Raw genomic sequence first — 22,113 nt, 5'->3', positions numbered from 1 at the left:
TCAAAAAATCATGTTTTGAGATAAGTGTGTTTAAAGTTTTCATTGCTATGGAAAATGCTTTAGTTAGGATTTTTTTTTTTAATTCTGAAATATTTAGCTTGCCGTTGCAAATTCATATTAGGCACTGGCGCGGCTCTTGTTTGGTTTAATTTGACTGATAGCTATGATGATAACATAATTAGTGTTACCAGTAGTTCGATTTCATAATATTGGAAAAACAATTTGCATGGAATGATATTCTATACATTATACTTTCTCGGCTTGATTAGGAATCTTTCTGCATAACTCTTATAATTATTTATCAACTTAATGTTTACTTTGATGTATCAGTTGAAAATTCGAAGCGTATCAGGATGTTTTAAACGCATTTCATTACAGGAACTTACTACAGACGTTTCTAACTACGACGAAGAATAATTTCATTACTTCAGAGTAACCCAGATTTTATAATAGCAATAAAAGTAACTAATCATTTAGTTATTTTTATCTCCCGTTTATTCAATGTCTTATTGTTTCATGCAAAGAGTTAGGTAGAGAAATTCCCGTTGTGTTAAGTGATAACGATTCACATTATGAAGAATTATCAGACTCGTTATCAAAAAACTGTAAAAAAACGCCTTCGAGATATCAGAAGCAAGTTCTAACAGCATCTAGTCTAACAGAAAAACACTCTGGTATAAGAATACTTAAAAGGTAAATATTGTTTTATGTTCATTTTGCATATAATTTTACGAATTTTTTTTATGTTCAATAATTGCAAAACATAAATCGTAAATTAATTCGCAAGTTTTGTATTTTTTTTTTTCCTTTTTTAATTTTCGGCAGCTAGTGCTATTAAAAAACCGGTGTTTGTATCATGCTTAATTGTATGATTCTATTATGAAGTAAAACACTTTCGTTTGTATTTTTACATAATATTTAATAAGAGAGTAGTAACGGGAATTTTAAATAAAAGTTAAATAAAAGTACATATATATATATACTGAATTTTTTTTCTAACTAAGTTTTGTTTTTAAAATCAAATAAACTAATAAGGGAAAATTATAAAGCAAGAAACAAAAAGTAAGGAGTTCACTACATCCGTTACGCAGGCAATTTAACTAATGGTTCCCAAACTCCTCCTTTTTATTACACATTATTCAAATAAATGACTGAAAAATATTATGTAGTAGCAAAAAATTTGTTATTTTCCATTACTCTTTGTCTTGCGTACAAAAAAAAAATTTGTAATCTTTAGCTGATGAGCAATCCTCAACATCAGATACGCAAAAACTTCCCGACTCTCAGATAATTTTTCCTGAATTTCTGTTATTCCGCTTTTTAAACCTGTCTAACCTGCCATTCGAGCACATAAAAGTAGTCTCACAAAGTCGCTTAGCAAATTCATCGACATTTGTTTAGATACTTCGATTGGTGAACCACTTCAGTAATGCTTCTTCAACATCCTTGTGATCTGATTTTCTCAACTTTTTTCTGCCATCTAAATTTTTTCTCAGAGCAGAAATTATTAATTGCCTATTTTTCCATATGTTACAAACTGCAGACTTGGATAGTTCATATCCCCTACAAATATCAGCTTGATTGCATCCATTTTCAAATTTTCTGATTATGCCCATTTTATCATCAATTGAGAACGTTTTACGTTTACTGCTCGCCATAGTTAAAATTGAGACACTTGTTTGCAGGATTTTTTAAACTGAACTGAGAGCAAAAAGGAGTTGAAATGAGGGCCTTATCAATATAAAATCATAATCGGACTCTAGTCAGAGAACTTGAGAAAGTGTCCCTAGTATTCCTTTTCTAAACACACCACACGCAGCTATGCTTTTCGAAAGTGTAATCAGACGGACATTTTCCCTTAAAAATAATCAATCTTTCCTGAAGGAATTCACACCTATTTGAGAACAGAGTTGTAAGGGTTACAAAAATCGATTCAAAAATTAATTTTGATAGAATACACATATTTCCAAATAAAATGGATTCATTGTGTAATGTTTATGGAATAACATATATGGTAAACAAATGCTACAGATTTTATAGTATGTACATTTGATTTGTCGAAATTTTCAATAACTATATTGAGTAAATGTACACTGACTGAGCAAAACTCATGGGATACCCACCTAATATCTGGTCGGGCCCCCTCTGGCCCTGCGGAGTGCAGTGATACGACGTGGAGGTGAGTCTGCAAGGCTCTGGAACACATCCGGAGGTAGTTGGCACCACACATCCTGCAGAGCGGCAGCCAATTGTGACCTGTTCGTGGGTTGAGGATTCAATGCCCTGAGCCTGACGTCGAGGGAATCCCAGATATGTTCAATGGGGTTCATATCAGAACTTCGAGGTGGCCAATTCAGTCGTTGGATCTCACCTGCATGCTCGTCGAACCAGGCACGGACGATATAGGCGCGATGTGGGGCTGCGTTGTCATCTTGATACACAGCAGGTCATCAGGGTGTTGAAACATGACAAAAGGGTGGAGTTGGTCTCCAAGCAGCTGAAGATACCGCTGACCAGTCAATGTGGCACCCAGAACGACCAAGGGGCCCATTTCATGCCACGAAAATGCACCCCACACCATGGCTGATAGGCTACCGCCCTGGACTGTGACCACTTGGCATGCTGGATCCATCGCTTCGTGCGGTGTGCGCCTCACACGGTGCCTCCCATCAGCATGGGACAGTTGATAACGTGATTCATCAGACCAGATCACGTTACGCCACTGTTGCAGTGTCCATCCGTGGTGATTGGTGGCAAATGCACGCCGAATTGTCCGATCACGCTGGGTTAACAGTGGCACACGTGTGGGGTGACGGCTCTAATACCCGAGAACACGCATGTTCCGACGGACTGTTCACTGGGACACGTCTCTATCACGGCCAGTGTTGAATTCAGCCGTGATTTGTTGCACATTTGCTCTCCTATCTCGAGTTACCACTCATCTCAGGTTTCGCCTGTCTCGGTCATTTAAGGCCTGTGAACGCCCGGTATGGTGTCTGTTGTGGACTGTGACACCCTCATTCACCCATTTTCGGTAAACTCTCGACACGGTTGACCTTGGGAAGCCGAATTCCTGAACCACTTCCGAAATGGAATGTACCATGCGTCGTGCACCCACAACCATGCCGCGTTCGAATGCCATCAACTCACGACGGTGTTGCATTTTACCTGATCACTCACACAGCCACTTCAAGCAATGTCTAACACCAACTGGAAATCAGACGGTAATAACTCAATGAAAACACGTTATTTTCCGTAGTTCTCATCAATCATTATATTGGAAACATTATATTACACTATTGGTACGAAATTTATATTTCATGAATTTCAGTTATCACTTTAAATATCATCGCAAAATGAAAATGATATTCAAATAAGTCCTTTAACTTATCAACTAATCTAGTCAAAATTTGTTGATTATCATCATTTTGTAGCGTGAATCAGTTTTCTATATTTACAATAGTTTAAAATAGATTCATCCGATAGTGTTATCTTAACTATATCAACCTTGTATTTTTTCCTACATTTATCAAGTGATTGAGAGTAATAACGATAACATCGAACATTTTTTTAAAAATAGTAACTTTTTTTTAAATAGTAATAATCGCAGTTTGACTTGCTGTAAAACTTTAGTTTAACATAGCATGCCCTTTTTTGAAACCACGCGTTTTAATCCCTTTTATTGAAATACTTGGACACATGCGCTCATCTGATAACATTGTTCGATTTAAATAATGTTATCAGATATACACTATTTAAAATTTCAATTCTGTAAGCGTTGATATTTACGTTGATGAGTGTTTTTAATTTTACAATTATCTTTATTCTATGTGAAATATGTTTTGTTAACACATGTATCTATAAATACTGCAGGAAGCAATAGAACCTCTATAATATACTGGTATTTGTGTTATGTCTATGCACTTACGAGGCAGCAGAGACATGATGGGACATCAAGAAGAAGAGTAAGTATTAAAGATTTCTTTCACTATTCCTGAACTTAAATAATATTCTTAAAAAATGTTTTAAGGTGTACCAAGGATTTACCAAAAGGTTGTAAAAAGAGTATCAAAAATGTAGACGTTTTAAAATTCGTATCCTATTGCACTATTTTGTAAAATTTAGAAAACCAGAAAAGTTTCATCCCCGTTTTTGACGCTCTATTTATGCACTTATTTTATTTTATAATTTAATTAAAAACCTTCAGAGTACTCATTTTTGTATTTATTTCTTATGTAATGTCTTATATATTTCGTGTAACTTTATTAGATTTACACATTTCGACTGATTTTCTTCACTATTGAACATGCTTGCTTTGCTATTTTCTGTTTTATCAATCTCGTGTATTTATAACGATGCAATTGTATTACATACTTTATATGTAACATTTTGTATGCAACATATTGTTCGGCACAGAATGTCTTCTTTTGGACTTTTTGCCATTGAAACTTACATTCAATTCAATTCAGTTACTAAACGATTGGCTTCTTATTTTTTTAAGAAAGAAAATGTTACATTTAATTATTTTTTGTACTTAACCTCAATCTGAGGCTCCGTGTGAAACATAGTTCCTAGGTGTAATTTAATTAAATACTAGGAGGCTTCGCCCCCTGCTCGCTCGCGCTCGCCAACCCCCGGAACTGCTTTCGCAGTTCATTTCGGATTGCTTCGCAATCCGATGCTCGCTTTGCTCGCTCATTGGATACGTTCTTAACGTCTAGCTTTTGTATACTTTTTTGAACACTGAAGTTCCGAAAACTTTTCACTGTAGAAAATTCTAAACCTGTGCATTTCAATATTAATTTGAAATTGCAAACAGTTCACATATTTTTCTTAATCACACTATTCTAAATTTCAGTTGTTGAGAAAAGTAACTGTTGTAAGTTTTGTTTTAAAGTCTTTCCCACCAGAGGGCTAAAACCATGTGTTGTAAAACAATATGAAATAGTACTGAAAGCCGGATGTAAAGCATCGGCTTCGATGAAGACTATTTTGTGAGAATTTTTTTGATAATTCGGTGAGAATTCACCCGATTAGACATATGATGCTCAATAAGTGCTCTTCCTCGCCGAAGCCCATCAATTAAAAATGAAAATTGTTGCCAACGCGAGAAAAGAAATATCATCGGTTTTATTGATAAACGTGGCAGTTTTATTTTAACCCAAGAAGCTTTTTGGGAAATACTTGTATTTGTTACAGCGATATGTTTGTTTCTCCTTTCTATATTAACAGCTTTGTTATTTTATTCAATTATATATATATATATTTCCAAAGTGGGGAATTAATAACTTTTGTTAAATTTTATCATTGATAAATAAGACTCCCTCTGATATACTTATCTGATTTATTTAATTTGTCATTTTTTTCTTAAAATAAAGTTCAAAATCTAGCTATTTCTAACTTTTGAACTATTTACAGAATAACTAATAATTCAAATGATAATTATATTGTTTTTACAAGATACTTATTAACAATTAAGAAGTACTTCTAAAATTATGGTAAATCACTTTATGTAAATAACTTATAGTTTCTGTATAATTCGATGGTGTGCTTTTTATTTTGGACGTTAATGAAACCAGGCACAGCAAAAGTGTCCCAATTGAATGTTAACGAACCTAATTTTTTAACGTTAGTCAAAAAAAAAAACGTTCCAAATTAGCTTAGTTATTTTAACACTGCCCCTAATTTTTCATTCATAAGTTTTTTAAGATATAATTGTCCTATCAGTAATTTAAAAGTTAAAATCAAAATGTTACATCCATTATTTTTTCTGTCGTGTATAACCAGCTATATACATTAACGTGCTTTTTGAGCTGTATTAATTTCCTCATTTAAGCGCTCTACAAACAAACGATGGTCAATTTATTAAAATCCCAATTTGAACTACGTCTAAAATAAAATGTGCACTCGCGAAATGTTTAGATATTTATTTTGTTTTAAAAACTAGTCTCTAGGAAAAAGAGCCCAAAAAATTATTAATATTAAAAGTGTTTTACTGTTATCTAAGAATACACAATGATAATTTACAGTGCAAACAAGTTTTATTGCGGCCGCAATTTTATCTCACACTGATGAGTTGAAAATCAAAAAGATCCGTAGATTCATTCTTAGAAAACTTAGTTGATAAAAAGAGGCTAAACGGATGGTTATTATTAGAAATGCAATTTTTAAGGAGTGATAGAGCATATTGAAGGACTTTTTGCAGGGAAACATAACGTCACTTTTGTAGATGATTATTTTTTGGGAGAAATTTGAAATAAATTGGTTGAATCGTTCTGGAAATATATGATATCCCTCATGGGCTGCAATAGTGGCACAACTAAAAAAACACTGGTTTTGGACTAAGAACAGGTGTAAATATAAAAATGCACATTCTTTACAGCAGAAATACTAGCACAACTCCTAATTCAACTTGAAAGTAATCTTCGTTTAAGCATACTAAAGCATTTTCCTTAGCAATGAAAACTTTAAACCCACTTATATCAAAACATGATTTTTTGAGTTGCACCGCTATTGCAGCCCATGAGCAGCGATATATGAATAACGATAATTTGAAGGGGAAAAAAAGGTATTTACAGTAATATACCGCAATACAAAATTATATACCTCATAAATTATTAAATATATTGACGGAGTTATTGTTAGAAAATTAGACATCCAAAAAAAATTTTAAAATTTTTTTTTTCCTTTTATAATCTAGGTTCGGTAACATTATAACAAACTATTGTGAACATAGTTCAATCGTATTTTGAGGCACTTTGCCGCACTTTCCCTACAAAATGACAAATTACATCAAACTTGACTCAACTAGTAAAAATGACGTGTCCATAAGCAAAGAAGTTCATTTTGAACTTATGATGATTTTAAAATGAAGTAATTAGATTATGTTAAGTCGTTGTTGCTTTATTTAGTTATCAGTTCGCTGTTACACAATCTTATATGCATGAGTTTAATTTTAAAGCTTATACTAATTTTTTTGGTGCTCACCTTAACTTAAAAACCTTAAATGTATTATCTTTTGCATTATATCACTTTTCATATCGTCGTTCCAAAATATTCATAAATATTTTCTATAAAATAGCTATTTCTAAGTTGTACATACGGTTATATGCCACTTGAAATAACATTTTATTCACTTAGTACTGTTTTATCAGTTATATTTGTGCTACAATTAAAATTTTGTATACACTTAGGCTTTTGAACTGTTTCACCACATTGTTTGGCACAGCATGTCCTCGTTTGGCCCTTGTGCCACTAAACCCTACATTCGATCAATCAGCCACTTGAAATAATGAACAATAGTTTTAAATTTATATTATTTTCACTTTATATTACTTTCAGTTTCACATTAGTTTCTCAAATATTTATTATGACCTAAATTTCGAGTATTACTGTAAAAATGTCACTCACTAAAATAACATTAGGATACTCAATAAGCTTATCAATTCAAAAAAGTATGGAATATTAAATTTTCTAAAACTATCATTTTGTGCAAACAAAGAAATAATTCTTTCATAACACGTAGCAAGGTAGATGGCTAAAGTTCGTATTATCTTCTCTACAATAAGTGCTTCTTATCTCTTTACGATAGCAAACATATTTCAGCCATATTTCTTTTTAAGAAGAGGTCTTCGCGCTTTTGAAAAGTAAAATTCTCTAATATGCCATACCAATCTCACTCCGATGATTGCAGGTAAAATTAGTTTTTTATTACATAAGTTTTAAAATAACACTGCTTTCTTTTGTTTTCAGATTTCGTGATCATTAAAAATTCTAAGTTACCTATTTAAAATCAAAAGAGACATGGATTACTTTGTTTTGAAGTCTGCGTGTTTTTATTGGTAGCCAATCTTATTTGTTGGGTTTAAAGGGTTACGTTCGTTTTCATTTGAAGGTTTAAATCACTCTGTCGTTAAATTCTAAGTACAAAAGTGTTCTTATATATTCTTGAGCATAAAAAATTAACAATTTAGTCTTATTTTATATGTTAGTTTCATTTTCTAAGGCTATTTATAAAGGGTGGGGCATGAACATAAGCTGTAACAACCATGCACTCAAAAATCGTAGTAAAATGAGAACATGTGGTTTTGAGTTTCGATAATGGCTGTATTTTTGAGGATTTTAAATTTATTGAATTAACACACCGATCAAATTTTATATTTCTAGAGGCAACCTGTCTTTTTTTTTTAAATATTTTTCCAAAGCAGACAGATCTAGCTCTGTATAATTATAACTGTTTTGAGTTATATATAACTATATGGAGTTTGAGTTGTATAATATAACTATTTGAGTTATATATTGTAACTGTTTTGAATTAATAAATTTTAATTTTCCTGTGAATGTGCCTGTAATCAAATTTTTTAAACTTTCTTAACGACACTTTTCTTAATACCATATTTCTTTACGTTTATGTTTTTTGTAAGTCTGATGATTCCAATTTTACAAGTTTTGTATTTTTCTAAAAATTAAAGAGTTACAAAATTTGAGACATTGTATCTACATTTGAAAGTTTAAAGTGCATGACTCTAGCTTTATTATACAACTAATAAATATTAAATTTTTATATATGAAAGGCACATAGTGCACCAAAGTAAAATATGTTTTTTGAAACTTAAAGCAAAATGCTATTTTGCATATTGCTGCAATGTGATTTGAGTATTATACTAACACTTAAAAATTTGGACCTTGTGCCATAAAAAACCAACTTATAATTCAACACTTAAAAACTTTTTTTTAACACTTTTCAAGCTGATGAAACTTTTTAATACAGGAATAAGACAGAAAAAGTGATATAAATAATATTAACAAAGTATTTTTTTTCTCAAAATTATTTAAACAAAAGAAATAAATGGGTGTAAATTCAAGAATATTTAAATATTCTTGGTTGGGTTTTTTCCAGTCTAATGTGCCAAACAAAGGTTCATTTGTATAAACTGTGGGATTTTAAAACAAATATTTATTTGAGTTTTTCTAGTAAAGTAGAGTTAGTATTAAAAGGATTATAAGTTAAAGGTAAATAAATTTATCTAGTTATAAACACCGTTTTGGAAAACTGAGACATGTGACGGATAGTGAGACAGCAAGTCAAACAAGTTCCAACAACGCCCAAGATAAGTAAATAAATATTGTGTTATTATATGATTATGAGTACTTATGGTACAATTTGCCATATGATTGCAATAAGTATCATATACTTATCAACAATTTAAATAACTGAACTGTTCATTTACCAATATACCGTAATTAAAATTTGTTAACGTTGTACCATAATATCGGTACTTTGAACCATAATACTACATCCTTAATAAAGCATTGATTAATTTTATGTAATTTAATTTAAGAAGGGATCAACTTAAATGGTATTATGGTTCAACACGTAACACTGTATTGAAGTCTAAGTTAATTGGAACGATATTATGGTTCGATATTTTTAAAATGAATTTATGAATATATTTCCATTACTTAATGATTTTTATAAGACATTATTTCTACTGATTAACTAACTAAATCTAAAATAGGTCCTGCAATATATGACGAATTTTTCTTTTAATATACATTTTATTACTTTAAATTGATAACATTACTTTTTTTTAAATGATATTGAGACTGTGTGTTATGTTTTCGATTAGTGTTCTAGCATGTATAGTGAATATGCTTTCACTTCATAAAACGATCTGGGAGAATTTTTTTGTGTTTTAAATTTCTTACCCACATCGTAATTTAAAATTCGTTTCTGTTTTTCGGAAATTTTGTCAATCTAACAATCAATACAAACTTCTGCCGTGTTGAATATCCAATCCACACAAGAACTGAAGTTCTATATACATACTTTTTAACGTTTACAATGTTTGTTAAATGTTTTTCGACTTGGTTGTGGATTAAAGCAGTAATTTTTAGACTATTTTTCAAATTTTTGTAAACAGTTAGAAATATAACTTCGTTGATTGCCCTGAGGGATCACTGCATTTTGGCCTCGCCTTTCATCTCTTCTGACCACCATTTCCTTTTTATACAACCTTACCTTGATTCTTTTCTTCACGGATTCTACGTGACATTATTAAAGTCGTTTATGGAACATTTATGCACTTTCAACTTCATCCCACAAATGCTCAATAGTATTGAGATCTGAGGATTGTGGCGTGCTCTCTATAACTGGGCGTGCTCTCTATAACTCTCTCCTATAACTGGGGAATTTTCAGAAAATAACTTAATTATAAGTAACAAAATTAATGTTTTAACGAATTAGAAATAAAAAAAAATTTTGCGGGGCTATCGCAAGAATACTCCTTCATATTCCTCAACACCACTCGTTACTGTGATAGCAGTGTGGCAGGACGCGTTAACCTGATGAATCTACTCTTGCAATCAGGATAAATCAACATCATTTTTGGATGCCCTTGGTAAACAAAGATGTTTCGGTATACTCAAAATAACGACCGCGTGAATCATGCCTGCACTTTTAGTCTTCTAGTATCAACACATTAACGCAATAGCTCAATTTTATATAACAGCCTGGTGTTTATAATGAAGTGTATAATAGGTTATCAGTAAAGAACAAAATATTGCATTGTAGCGACGAACTGTAGTAATAGTTGAAGGCAATTTTAAAAAATGCGTCTATTTTTATCCATGTGATATTGCTTAAGAAGCGTTTGTTATTGTACACAATGCCGACTATATATATATATACTATATATTTACCTTTAAGGATTATATTTACCTTTATTCACCTTTTTTTTAACCATTAAGGAATGAATGGTGCCATGTTCACAGCATTCTGAATATTAAAAAAAAAAAAAATTATCCATTACCGCTTTTGGTAAAATAACACTGAATCAATCTTTCCTTGCTCTGGTCGTAGGGTGGTAACGATCGGAAACAATTTAAAAAATGGTAGATAACGTTTGAAGAAACAGACTTTACTACTTTCTATCTATTCATTTAAATTTGTAAATTAAAGGGAATGCACCCCGATGTTAAAACCAGGCAACTTAATTCCTAAATGTAAAGTGAAATTAAAACCTTTAAAATTGATATGAGCCTTTGAAATTATTTGTTACCACTTTATAAAAATTTTCCCGGTTGAATTGATAACGTAGTTGTAATTAACATATCAAGAATCATTTGATTTGCTGGTCGTTGTTTTGAATAACAGTAATGCACTAAGATTAAAATATTGATGATCAACTTTTTGATAGGGAAAATTTTTTAAATTTCTTATGAAAATTTAAAAAAATGAACTTTGAGAATCATTAATATGTACTGTGCCAGAATGTAAACAATTTATGTTTTTATTTCTAAAATATTTATTTTACTTTGCTTGAAATGAAACCTAGTAATATCTTTGAAAATTTTATCTTTTCCTTGAGCGATGATAAAATTCAATTAATTTCATAATAGATAAATTTCTTCGCAGATAAAACGCATGTTATTTACGCCAGAAGAATTTTATATTTTTAGATATATTTAAAACACGACCGAAGCATAGCGCATTGTGAATTATGATGTGAAGCTAGTATGGCTTAAGTTTACAAGAACCGTCACAGCAAATCAATCGAAATATCGATTATGTAGAAAATTAGACAAATATTTAGCCTTTAAATTGATTTAAGTTTATACAAAAATGATACTTTTTTTTAATGTAATTGATCTTACTTTTAAAAATGCCATTGGAAATGTTTGATATGCAACAGATAACCTAGCAGATTCCATATTTATTAGCTAACTACAAAAGTTTATATACTATACAGGGGCCTCGCTTTAACCCACGACTCAATCTTTTAACGAAAACCTTTGCAATTTTTGGGAAAAAAAGTGGAACCTAATTTTTAATTAATTCTAAGTTGCTTTTATCTGATTGAGAAAAACCGGTGTTTTGAAGACTATATAAATTCTTAGACTAACGACCTATAGCTTTTTGCTTAGAAAGTATTTTTTATGGGAGTTGTGACAAATCAAATTATAATTATTTTTAGATTCATTACAACGCGATATATTTGGGAATTTCACCATTTACGAATGTCATATTTGCACAATTTAAAAACACGTAATTCAGAAGAAATTAAACTGCTCTAATAATTTTTCTTATAATAATTCTTAGAGACTTTCATTACCTTTTTGTTTGAAAATCATTGTTTGGAGCAGCATGTCCTTTTCTACACGATAGGGTTTAATGACAGCATAAATGTTAGGCTTTATAATGGCTGGACCTTGTGCTATTAAACACTATATTTAATTCAATTCACGCAAAGAAATATCAAGTTGATTGCGAAAAATTATTTTTCATACGTTCTTAACCAAATGAACCAAACCTTACCAAATGAAATTTCTCTTGAATGGTGTTTAACAACTTTTTGAATAAGATTTAATCAGTTAGTTGATTTATCTAATGTATAATAAACTAAGGTTTAAGATTACAATAATTTAGCATATAAAAATTTGCATTAATTATTTTGCTGTTAATCAAATTTTTATCATTAGAGGTTGGTGGAAATCAAGAACTGGACTTGAACAGAAGCTATTAATCTTGTCAACTTTATTATTTATACTGTCTTTTGGCCTAACTATCTCGGTAATTGTACTCAAGAACAAGACATGTCCAGCATGTCCTGGTAAGTTTTATATTTAATTAATGGCTCTTATGGTACATAAAATTTAAAATATTATCTAAGCATATTTTGATGATTTTGGATTAACCTCATATATCAGCAATCGAGATAAATAAGATTTTCCCCCTCAAAATTTAATTTAATTTTTTAATTTGAAAAGGATTTTTTCCCGACAAAATGCGTAATGCTCACTTATTTAAGTTCATTTAGTATATCGTGCTTGCAAATTTTCTAAAAGACAAATTGAAATAGTTTTTGGGATCCAAATGTTTAAGGTTTATGTTTGAAAATACAAATAATGTAATTTACTAATACAAATAAGGCAAAGTAATGCAAATAAGACGTTAAACAATTGCATTCACATGAAAAAGTTTCTTGGGGAATATTTAAAATTCTGACTGCAATCCTAGATAGTTCTCTTATATTGCATTCACCTTTCCTCCAAGTTGAGGTAAATATTTTTAAGGCTGCAAAATTTATAAGTTACTACTCATATTTCTCATTAAACTCTACTCTAGATCTTTTGCTTTGCCCGGTATTCTGCTATATCTGATGCTATTCTAACTTCAAGTAGAGTTTTAATTTTTTTCGAGAGCTCTTTTATTATGAAATAGGGTTAATTGGCTTGTCCTGAGTAGCAAATTAAACATTATAACAAATCCTAAGTAAAAAAAAATCGAGCTTAGAATTTTAACCTTTATTTTTTGTTTAAATAATTGTACAGAAATTTATTGATAAAAGAAAATATTAATAGTACAAATATGTTCTATAAAAAGTCTATTAAAAAATCTTCTTTCCACGTCAATAAGTGTACCTGTTCTTTAGTTTATAGGTATAAGTGTACCTGTTCTTTAGTTATTTAGTTTAGAGCACCTAAATAGAGGGACTTATATTTTTGTGTGTATACCGGGGGTTTCATTGTTCTAAATATTAATTTTATTATTTTTGTGAATTATAATTATTTTAATTGCATACTTCGATTATGCATTTTTACAAAAAAAAAGTATAGAAATAAATTTACTTAATTACAGTTACATGACAAATAGTTAATTCAGTAAAATAATAAAAAATGACTCAAATGACATTAATCATGTATAATTAAAATATTTGGAGATAGCTTTATCAAATATATAGATAATGAAAATACAACAGAATAGAAGAACCATTTCAAAAGAGATTAATAATTTACAGATTAATACTGTTGTGTTTAGTTCTAAGCTTTGTCATTTTTATATAACATAATTATACTAATTATAATTTATATGTTTTGTTTGAAAATATAGGAGACTATTTTGTGCCATTATCTTTTTAGAGAAATGTATTATGGTTTAATTTTAATATTTTTATCCTCATTTTAAAACGTTTCTCAGTCAAATTGGAATTAAGTCAAGTGGATATGAATATACAATGATTTTTGTGTTAGTTGTTTCACTTTTGTTAATTTTTTTGCTTAGGACCAATTTTTACGAATAAGCCAATCAATCGGAACACGATATACATGTTGGTTGTGGGTTTTTTTTTTTTTTTTTGAAAACATGCCTACATATAAACAATTGTTTAACCTATCTTCAATTTTTGCCACAGAATTCTATGCTATTTTACTGGTTTTGAATTTTATTTCTGTCCAAACATAAAATACGCAGAGAATAAGAACGGACTCAAGTAGTTTTATTTCAAGTGTTCCTCACATAGGACGGAACACCGTGGAAAAAAAATTCCGTCACAACTGGATTCAGTATTTATTTCAGCTAGCTTCGCATGTCAGTATTCACGGTAATGAGCCTGCCGATATCGTCTCAAAAACTGCCCAAAATGTAAGCAGAAACCTTTGGATCTAATTTGACTTAGTAAATCTTCAGTACATCAGACCTGGTAAACAATTGGAGTAATCAAATTTATGATAAATTACATGAAATTTACCCCACAGTTGATAACTATGAAATAATATCCGCAGATCGCTAAAGACAGGCTATAAATAATAGGCTATGCGAACCTTTTTAATTTAAATGAGTCACATAAACGAAGAACTGAGTAAGTGGAGGTTCTAAATAGATGAAATTTGGTGAATTCGGGTATATTAATTTTACGTTAATACAAAAATTATGTTTTGCCTTTATTTCTGACTCGCAATCTTTCTGTTCCGTATAGCTATAAATAACTAACTCTACTTTAAATTGTTCGTGTCATAGCGTTTGCGCTCTTGGCGTTCCTCCCTGAAGACAGGAATATTAAAGTCACTTTTCGACTGTTAAAGCCAAATATATTGGAACCTTCTTAGAATGTTTTTCCGAAGCTCTGTCGTCAAGAAAAATAAAGGCCAACCTGAAGCAAAGCTTTGATTTTAAGTTATATATTTCATCTTGCTGGGAAGAATTATATGGGCTTTAGAATGAACAAGCAACTTATATTTTAAAAGTTAATTAACTTTTTTAAAATTCGCTACTTTGGTGCAAAATTTTCCACCTTGAAGAAAATTTTCACGAGCCCAGGTAATGCAGCATTAGAGTAAGTTTTAAAATATTAAAAAATTAGACTACAAACACTTTTTATTACAAGAAAACTGTGGCTTTGCTCCATATCGACTTTTTGCACCATTTTCAGAATAAATATAGACAGCGCTAGGTTTAGATAGGCCAAACTTGTCCTAGCAGTCATGAGCAACTGTTGTAAACCCACAACAGTTATGAAAATAGCATATTAGTAAAAATAACTACAATATTAATGAAATTTAAAAAAATATTCGGGAATTATATGCATACAAATAACTACTTGACTTATAATTTTTGTCATACATATGTTTACAAATTTTACTTCTCTTTATAATTTATTTTGTTAAAAGAAAGTTTTTAATTAAAAAATATTTTTAGAAATTATTAAATTTCTGAATAATTATTTAATTCCGCTGCGTAAAATAATGGACAATAAAAATTTTTGTTCCCACTTCAAACTACTAACGGAATTCAGTATAAATTACCACAAACGAGTTAAAGTTTTTGTGCATGATTCCTTGAATGTCCTAAAACTAATTAAATGAAAGTGGTAATATTATTAACATTTAGTGAGCTTTTAAAATTAGAAGTTAGTTAGCATTCGAGGCTGGTTCCTGTTCATTAATTAAATTCTTAACAGTTTTATTCAATCAAAATTTATAGCTCCTTCCAAGATCTTGTTTTGTTGTGTTAAAAGCTTTTCTTTTAAAATTAAAAGGTTTTATTTAACCTGTTTTTTCGAAGCTCTTTCACCCAATTAAATAAAAGAAAAAAACACAGTTTAATTGCTTTACATTTGAAGCAAAGTTATTTTTTAAAATTATATATGCCATCTTGTCATGAAAAATTATCAAGGCTTCAGACCGGTCCAATAATTAAAATATTGTAAAAGTTATTCAACTTTTGTAAAAATCGCCAATTTGGCAATATTTTTCCACATAGATGAAAAATATCAGAAATCACTGCCTTTTTCCCAGCTTTTGCTAATTTTTATGAGTCTTGATGATGTGGCATTGGAGTAAGTTTTTCAGTACAAAAAATTTAGAGCACAAGAGCTTTCTATATTCTCCAGGGGCTTCCTCTGTATAGATGTTTTGGGTCATTTTCAGAATGAGGCAGAGAGCGCCGGTTATAGATAGGCTAAACTTGACCTAAGAGGCATGAGCAACTGTTACAAACTTCAGCAGTTATGAAAATAGCATATTACTCACAAAAAAGCATTTTATACGATGAGGAGGGCTTCGAGAAACAACCTTAACATGCTTACATTCCGAAAACACGCTAAGATTATCACTAAATAACTTCATCCAATGAGATCTACGAAAGTTGTTATGAAATATACTTCGCAAAATATATTAATGTGGAATAGCTAAATAAGACTAAAATCAGATATTTACCTGAGAAATCTCAATTATAAAAAATGGTACATAAAAACATCTTTCTTTTTACTTTGACTTACATTTGACGCATGACTTACTAAATTAGTTTATCTATGGCCAAATGTCATAAGTCTCGTGTTTATATAAACTTAGAACGTCATAAATACGCATAACAAAAATTAAGCATAAATTATTTGTTAAAATTAGAAAACGTGAGACTTATACCGAGATCTTGGTCGCGTACAAAGTTTTAATTACAGGAATGTGAAGACTTTTTCGTGAGACTTAATATTTGATTTACTCATAATTTTTCAATAAGCCGTGAAAATGAATCTTGAAATTTTAATACTTATAAAATCAACATGCGAAATGTAGTGATTGCTTTTTGCATTTTCTAGAAATATCAACGACGACAGAACCGTCAACAGGTAGCACTGACCCAGTCACTGGAGACACAACCCCTGATTCAACAGATACAGGGCCTACAACAGTAACGGAGCCCACAACAGTAACGGACCCCACAACAGTAACGGAGCCCACAACAGTAACTGAACCCACAACAGTAACTGAACCCACAGTAGTAACGGTGCCACCACCCGGAGCGTAAATAACAGATATTAAAAAAAAGTGAACTAATAAAAAGAGTGTATTGTGACAGAAAACTTGTTTTGTTTTTTTACTAAATAATAAATAGTTTATTTTTTTGAATTCACTGAGCAGAAAGCAAATACTTTAAATTAACATGCGAATATGACCAAAAACCCTACTAATTTCAGTTTCTGTTATAAGTAAAAAAAGTTTGGATTAAACTAAATTTAAAATGTAAAATAAAGTTAGTGATTTGTTTCAATAATAATATTAGATAATATGCATAAAAAAGATTTTATTCATTTATTTTTTCTTTGTTTTAAATAATTATACGTAAAGAGTTTTATTTCATTAAAATAGCGTATGCTTGATCATTCATTGAATAAAGTAATAGTCATGTTTTAAACATATACAGTGCTTCTCTGTAAAACATTAAAAAAATCATACTAATTTGTTGATCAATAAATATTTTTGAAATTTTGATACTTAAAATTTTATGCATCAGATCGGCATTAAATGGATAGTTTTTGATATTGCTTCTAAGACATTATACGAGCGTTTTTTAATGTAATTTATACGTTTTATGAAAATAAAAGCTGTTAAAACATTGATAATAAATATTGCCTAATTTTTTTATTTTGCTTACTTTCTTAGTTTTAAATCTTCTTTTTTAAGCCTTCATATTTCGTGATTTATTTTTTAAACAGTATTAGAGTCATCAGATAGTAACTGGACAAATTACAAATTCTAAAGAAAGTGTTCTTTTTTATTTCTTTTGAGGCCTTTTTGTTATCCAAAAAAAGCGTTCAAAATAAATTAATAAAAAATATTAATTTATTTTGAATGCATTTTTAAAACTTTTTATAAGTATTGAATTTGAAGTTCTATTGAATAGAGAAAATTGATAATGAATAGAGAAAAATTTCGCAATAAAATCAATGCTATTTCATTTAGATAATAGCTAAAATAGATTGCCAAAATAATGAGTAAAACGTTTAATATATTTCCAATATTTTTTTAATATTACTAAGACGCATTTTTTGTATCCATGGCAAAAGATACAAATAAAATAAATCTTTTAAGATATTAACTAGTTGTTTTAGAAATAGGAGGTAGTAGCAAAAAAAAATTTTTAATTATGTATTTTTCTTATTCTGTTTTCATTGGGTATTATTGTATCTGTTCATTTCTTTATTGCGCATTCGAAATTCTAGGAATAGTGCTGTTTCAATTTTGCTTAATGAAGAATTTTTGACTTAAATGTTAAATACAAATCTGTTGTAATACCTATTGGTTTGTTTACTATATTGTAAATTAAGCAATCTGACAATATCATACATTTCAAAATCATAATTTTCACTTAATTTTTAGCCACTTCTCTGCACAAATATGTCAGATAACTTAAGTTTTTGTTAGCATGGCAGAACGTTTTTAGCAAATATCTGAAATTCAATCTGTGTATTTTCATTCAAAAATGACTAAAAATCAGAAGCAAACTTATCTATTGCAATTGCCTAAAAATTCAATGAAGATATCAGCTAATTGCACCTATCATACTGTGTGGAGATTTTTAAAACTATTTGGAATTGATGTCGAAATTGAAAAATCCACCTCATGCCGCAGACTCAAATCATATGGTTTTATTGTTTTCATAACTGCTTCTTCGAGTTATAACCTATTCACCATAAGTTATGTAACGTTTTTTGATCCTTCGGTATTAAGATATTCTCTTTTTACTTTGGGAATGAGATTCTCAGTTGTTCTATTGTGGTTTCTCATGAGAAAGAGAGCATTGCGCATTCATAACTTATTAATCACAATCCACAGGTTTAACTTAAGCAGTTTTGAGTGCAACAAAGCAAGATTTAACCATACTAAAATTCTCTTCTTTATCAGCTTATTTGCTGCCATTCAACTGATTTTAGATATGGTTGCATTAATTATAACTCCATTAAGTAAGTTATATTTTTGGACAATTGGAATACAATTTAAAACAAAGCTGATTTACGTATCAATTGCATTTTTTCAGTATATTGCTGAAATTAATTTTACATATGGGTTTCCAGTTGTAGTCAACTTGGCATTGTGCACTTTGTACAGTTATTGCTCCGATCTGCTCCTGATGTATGAGAAAAGATTAGTTCACGTGTATGATAAAATGCCTTGTATGAATTTCTTGATTCTATTCTCTGAAATTGTTTATTTCATTGAAGTAGTCAACGAAGTATTGTCAGTGCCTTCTTGTTTAACATGCATTATTTTGTTTTTAAATTTGTGCTCAAGTGTAGCTTGGGCTTTACTAAAATTCAACGAGGTACTTATCAACATTAAAATGAAATTGTGCTTAAATTTTGCCATCGGCATTATTTCGTTTACTCTGTTATTTTTTACAGCAGCTGAAGTACATTCGATGTGCGAAAAAGTAAAACAGCGTTTTTATATAATGTATGAGAAAGCCATGCGAAATAGATTGCATGACAGATATATATTAAAGTATTTGAAGACCATAATGAAGAAGGAATTAGCACATATGTCTGGAGCTGAAATTTTCTTTTTTAAAAGGGAGCATCTGCTGACGCTGTTCGGGGCCTTACTGACCTATGGTCTTTTGGTTTATAACTTCATGAACTGAAGTTTAAGAATTTATTAATGCTTTTTAATTTTTTGTTATAAATGTTTGATGTGATTATCTTAGTCACGCACATTTTCTGTATATTTATTCATAAATAGCAGTTGTAATTTTCGCTTATGAATTGTTATGCTTTGTTTATAAGGGCTATCAAAAGGAGGAAGAAAAATAAAGACTCAAAATATAAGAACTAGGTGTTTTGAAAATGGATTTTTACTTCAGAGTCATGCGAGTTGGGGGAAAAGGGTAGTATTCGTCCTTTGGAGCCTGCTCTTCACACCTTACATTGAATGCATTGCAAATTTTCCAAACTATTCAATTAATGAATTTGATATGACATCATGATCCCATTATTTTTGCTTGAAATAAAATAGTTCGAGATGTAAATATCTGCATCATGTTGTGATTCATGTAAATAAATTTATTTTTCCCTTCTTTATCAATGTTTTCTTGTAAAATTGATTTTATGATAATCCTCTTTAAAATCTTTTAGCTTTTATTGAGATATAGAAATTTTACCTTTAAATTTTCAATGTGTTTTGTTAAGTTAAAGAGATGTTATGTATGATTTCTATACATTGCTCAGCCCGACGCGGCAGATCGATAACTACATTTGCTCGACAACTCATTAGTATGACAGTGTATTTACTCGAGAATAAACAAAAAATATTTGAATGCTCTAATATGACTATAATCATAAATTTAAATAGATCCTATAATTAACAACAAAAAAATTCATAAAATCAATAAAAACTATCTATAAAAAAAACTTACTAAAAATTACAACGAATAAAAACACCATGATTGTGTATTAAAGAGTTAAATGGATATTATCCTTCGCATAAGACCTTTCTTTTACAGGAAAAAAATAAAGTAAACACATTTCGAAAATCTACCAAAATTGCAGAAAAACCGCTTAACATGTATGGAGAAAAAATCATTTCCCATGCATGATGTCCACACTGCCGGGCAAATGAACTGTTGCAAAAATGCGCCCTTCTGATAAATCATTTGTCGTGCTAATGATCCGATTCAAATTATCATCTGATCATCAGTTGATAACTCAGTTGTCTTCTTACCATTTCTTGTAGATGGAAGGCTCATTGTCGATGACATTCGAATTATTTGTAAATCTTATGACATGAATAAAATCGAGAAAAAAATTCAACACGCTGTCTATAAAATGTTGCAATAGGCTGATAAGGATGATTTTACTTTTCCCATGACTAAAACATGTTGTGTTCATTTTTGTAGAAAAAGGGATATTAGAAAAGAGATATTAGATATTGAACTAGAAATTTGTATGCAAAATACTCCCATTCCAGTGGTTACAGAAACGAAATTCCTTGGTTTGATTTTAGAGTCCAAACTAACTTTTAAATACCATGTTAAATATCTGAGGCAAACATGTGAAAAAAAAGATACATTTAAAAGTTTTAACAAATACTAATTGGGGGCAGACACAAATTCAATGCTGAAAATTTACAGATGCATAATTCGCTCTAAATTTGATTATGACTCAATTGTATATAGTTCTGCAAGAAAGAATGTTATGAAATACGTGAATACCATACATCACGACGGGTTACATGTATCGACTTGGGCTTCTCGCACCTCTCTCATGAAAAGTCTGTATATATTACATAATGAACCATTTCTCACAATGCTACAGAAAATACGGTGGAGCAAATTGGCACTGAACTATTACTCCCATCTTAAATGTGACCCACACCATCCTATGTATTTTAGAATTGCATCGCCAAATCATTTTAATAACAGATTATTGACAATCCCATCTTTCGAAGTGAAAATGAAACAAGTTCTCCTTAGAACACTACCCCCTGAGGAGGTTTACCTTCTTCAGGTAAACACAGGGAGTCACGCCCCGGGGTACCCTAGTGATCGGTCCTTCCTTCCGTTTCCTCTCTCCTTTCTCCTACTTTCTCCTTTCTCTTCTCCCTTGTCGTGGTTGCCAAATTTACTGGTGAGGGCTTGTCATCTGTGTTTGATTACCACTCTGTTGTGTTGGACATAGATGGGAAGAGACCACTCGCGTGTTTGCCGTGCGTGGAGACCCGTGTTCCTGGAAAAGGGGATCCTGGCAGTTGAGGGGCATCCTGGTATCACAATACACTGCTTTGGCCCGTGCTTCAGGTAAACGGGAGGTGCATATTGACCTGTGTGCATAAATCGGCTAGTCTAGAATGTCATTTGTTGGCTAGGGTCAAGCCCGCCGTTACTTACTGGGCACCTCGTTAAGGGTGGAGGCTGCTTCAGGGGTGGCTTGCGGGCGTATAGCTAGTGGTTAGCATCGGTGTTAAATAACGGATTGGTGGCAGCACTAATTTGTTATTTGCATCCCCTAAGTTGGACTCCGTGGTGGGTGGTGCCTCTGGTAGCTGAAGTGATTGATATTTTCT

The 22,113-nt window shown here is 30.7% G+C and overlaps 1 protein-coding gene across 2 annotated transcripts; it reads left to right on the top strand.

Annotated features, from left to right (window-relative positions):
* Positions 1 to 387: 387 nt before the first annotated feature.
* On the top strand, positions 388 to 17,682 carry LOC107457500 (hepatitis A virus cellular receptor 1). 2 transcript variants are annotated; one of them, XM_016075667.3, is made up of 5 exons: positions 555 to 693; positions 3,874 to 3,965; positions 9,031 to 9,114; positions 12,481 to 12,611; positions 16,875 to 17,682. In XM_016075667.3, exons 2-5 carry the CDS (start codon positions 3,913 to 3,915, stop codon positions 17,081 to 17,083), a joined length of 477 nt encoding a protein of 158 aa, XP_015931153.2. In that variant the 5' UTR covers positions 555 to 693; positions 3,874 to 3,912; the 3' UTR covers positions 17,084 to 17,682. The 2 variants fall into 2 exon arrangements, with proteins under 2 accessions (XP_015931154.2, XP_015931153.2); XM_016075668.3 differs by lacking the exon at positions 9,031 to 9,114 and having other exon boundaries at positions 388 to 693.
* The last annotated feature ends 4,431 nt before the right edge of the window (positions 17,683 to 22,113 follow it).

Source organism: Parasteatoda tepidariorum, chromosome 10 (assembly GCF_043381705.1).
Source record: "Parasteatoda tepidariorum isolate YZ-2023 chromosome 10, CAS_Ptep_4.0, whole genome shotgun sequence".
In the NCBI taxonomy this organism is placed as follows: Eukaryota; Metazoa; Arthropoda; class Arachnida; order Araneae; family Theridiidae; genus Parasteatoda; species Parasteatoda tepidariorum.
This window is presented reverse-complemented; position numbering and strand designations above follow the sequence as displayed.

Bases quoted from the DNA above. Each gene is read 5' to 3' on its own strand.
- LOC107457500 (XM_016075667.3), top strand. From the start codon at position 3,913: ATGTCTATGCACTTACGAGGCAGCAGAGACATGATGGGACATCAAGAA. The intron at 9,115-12,480 runs GTAAATAAATAT...TTTTATCATTAG, and splicing joins TCCAACAACGCCCAAGATAA to AGGTTGGTGGAAATCAAGAA. The intron at 12,612-16,874 runs GTAAGTTTTATA...TGCATTTTCTAG, and splicing joins GACATGTCCAGCATGTCCTG to AAATATCAACGACGACAGAA.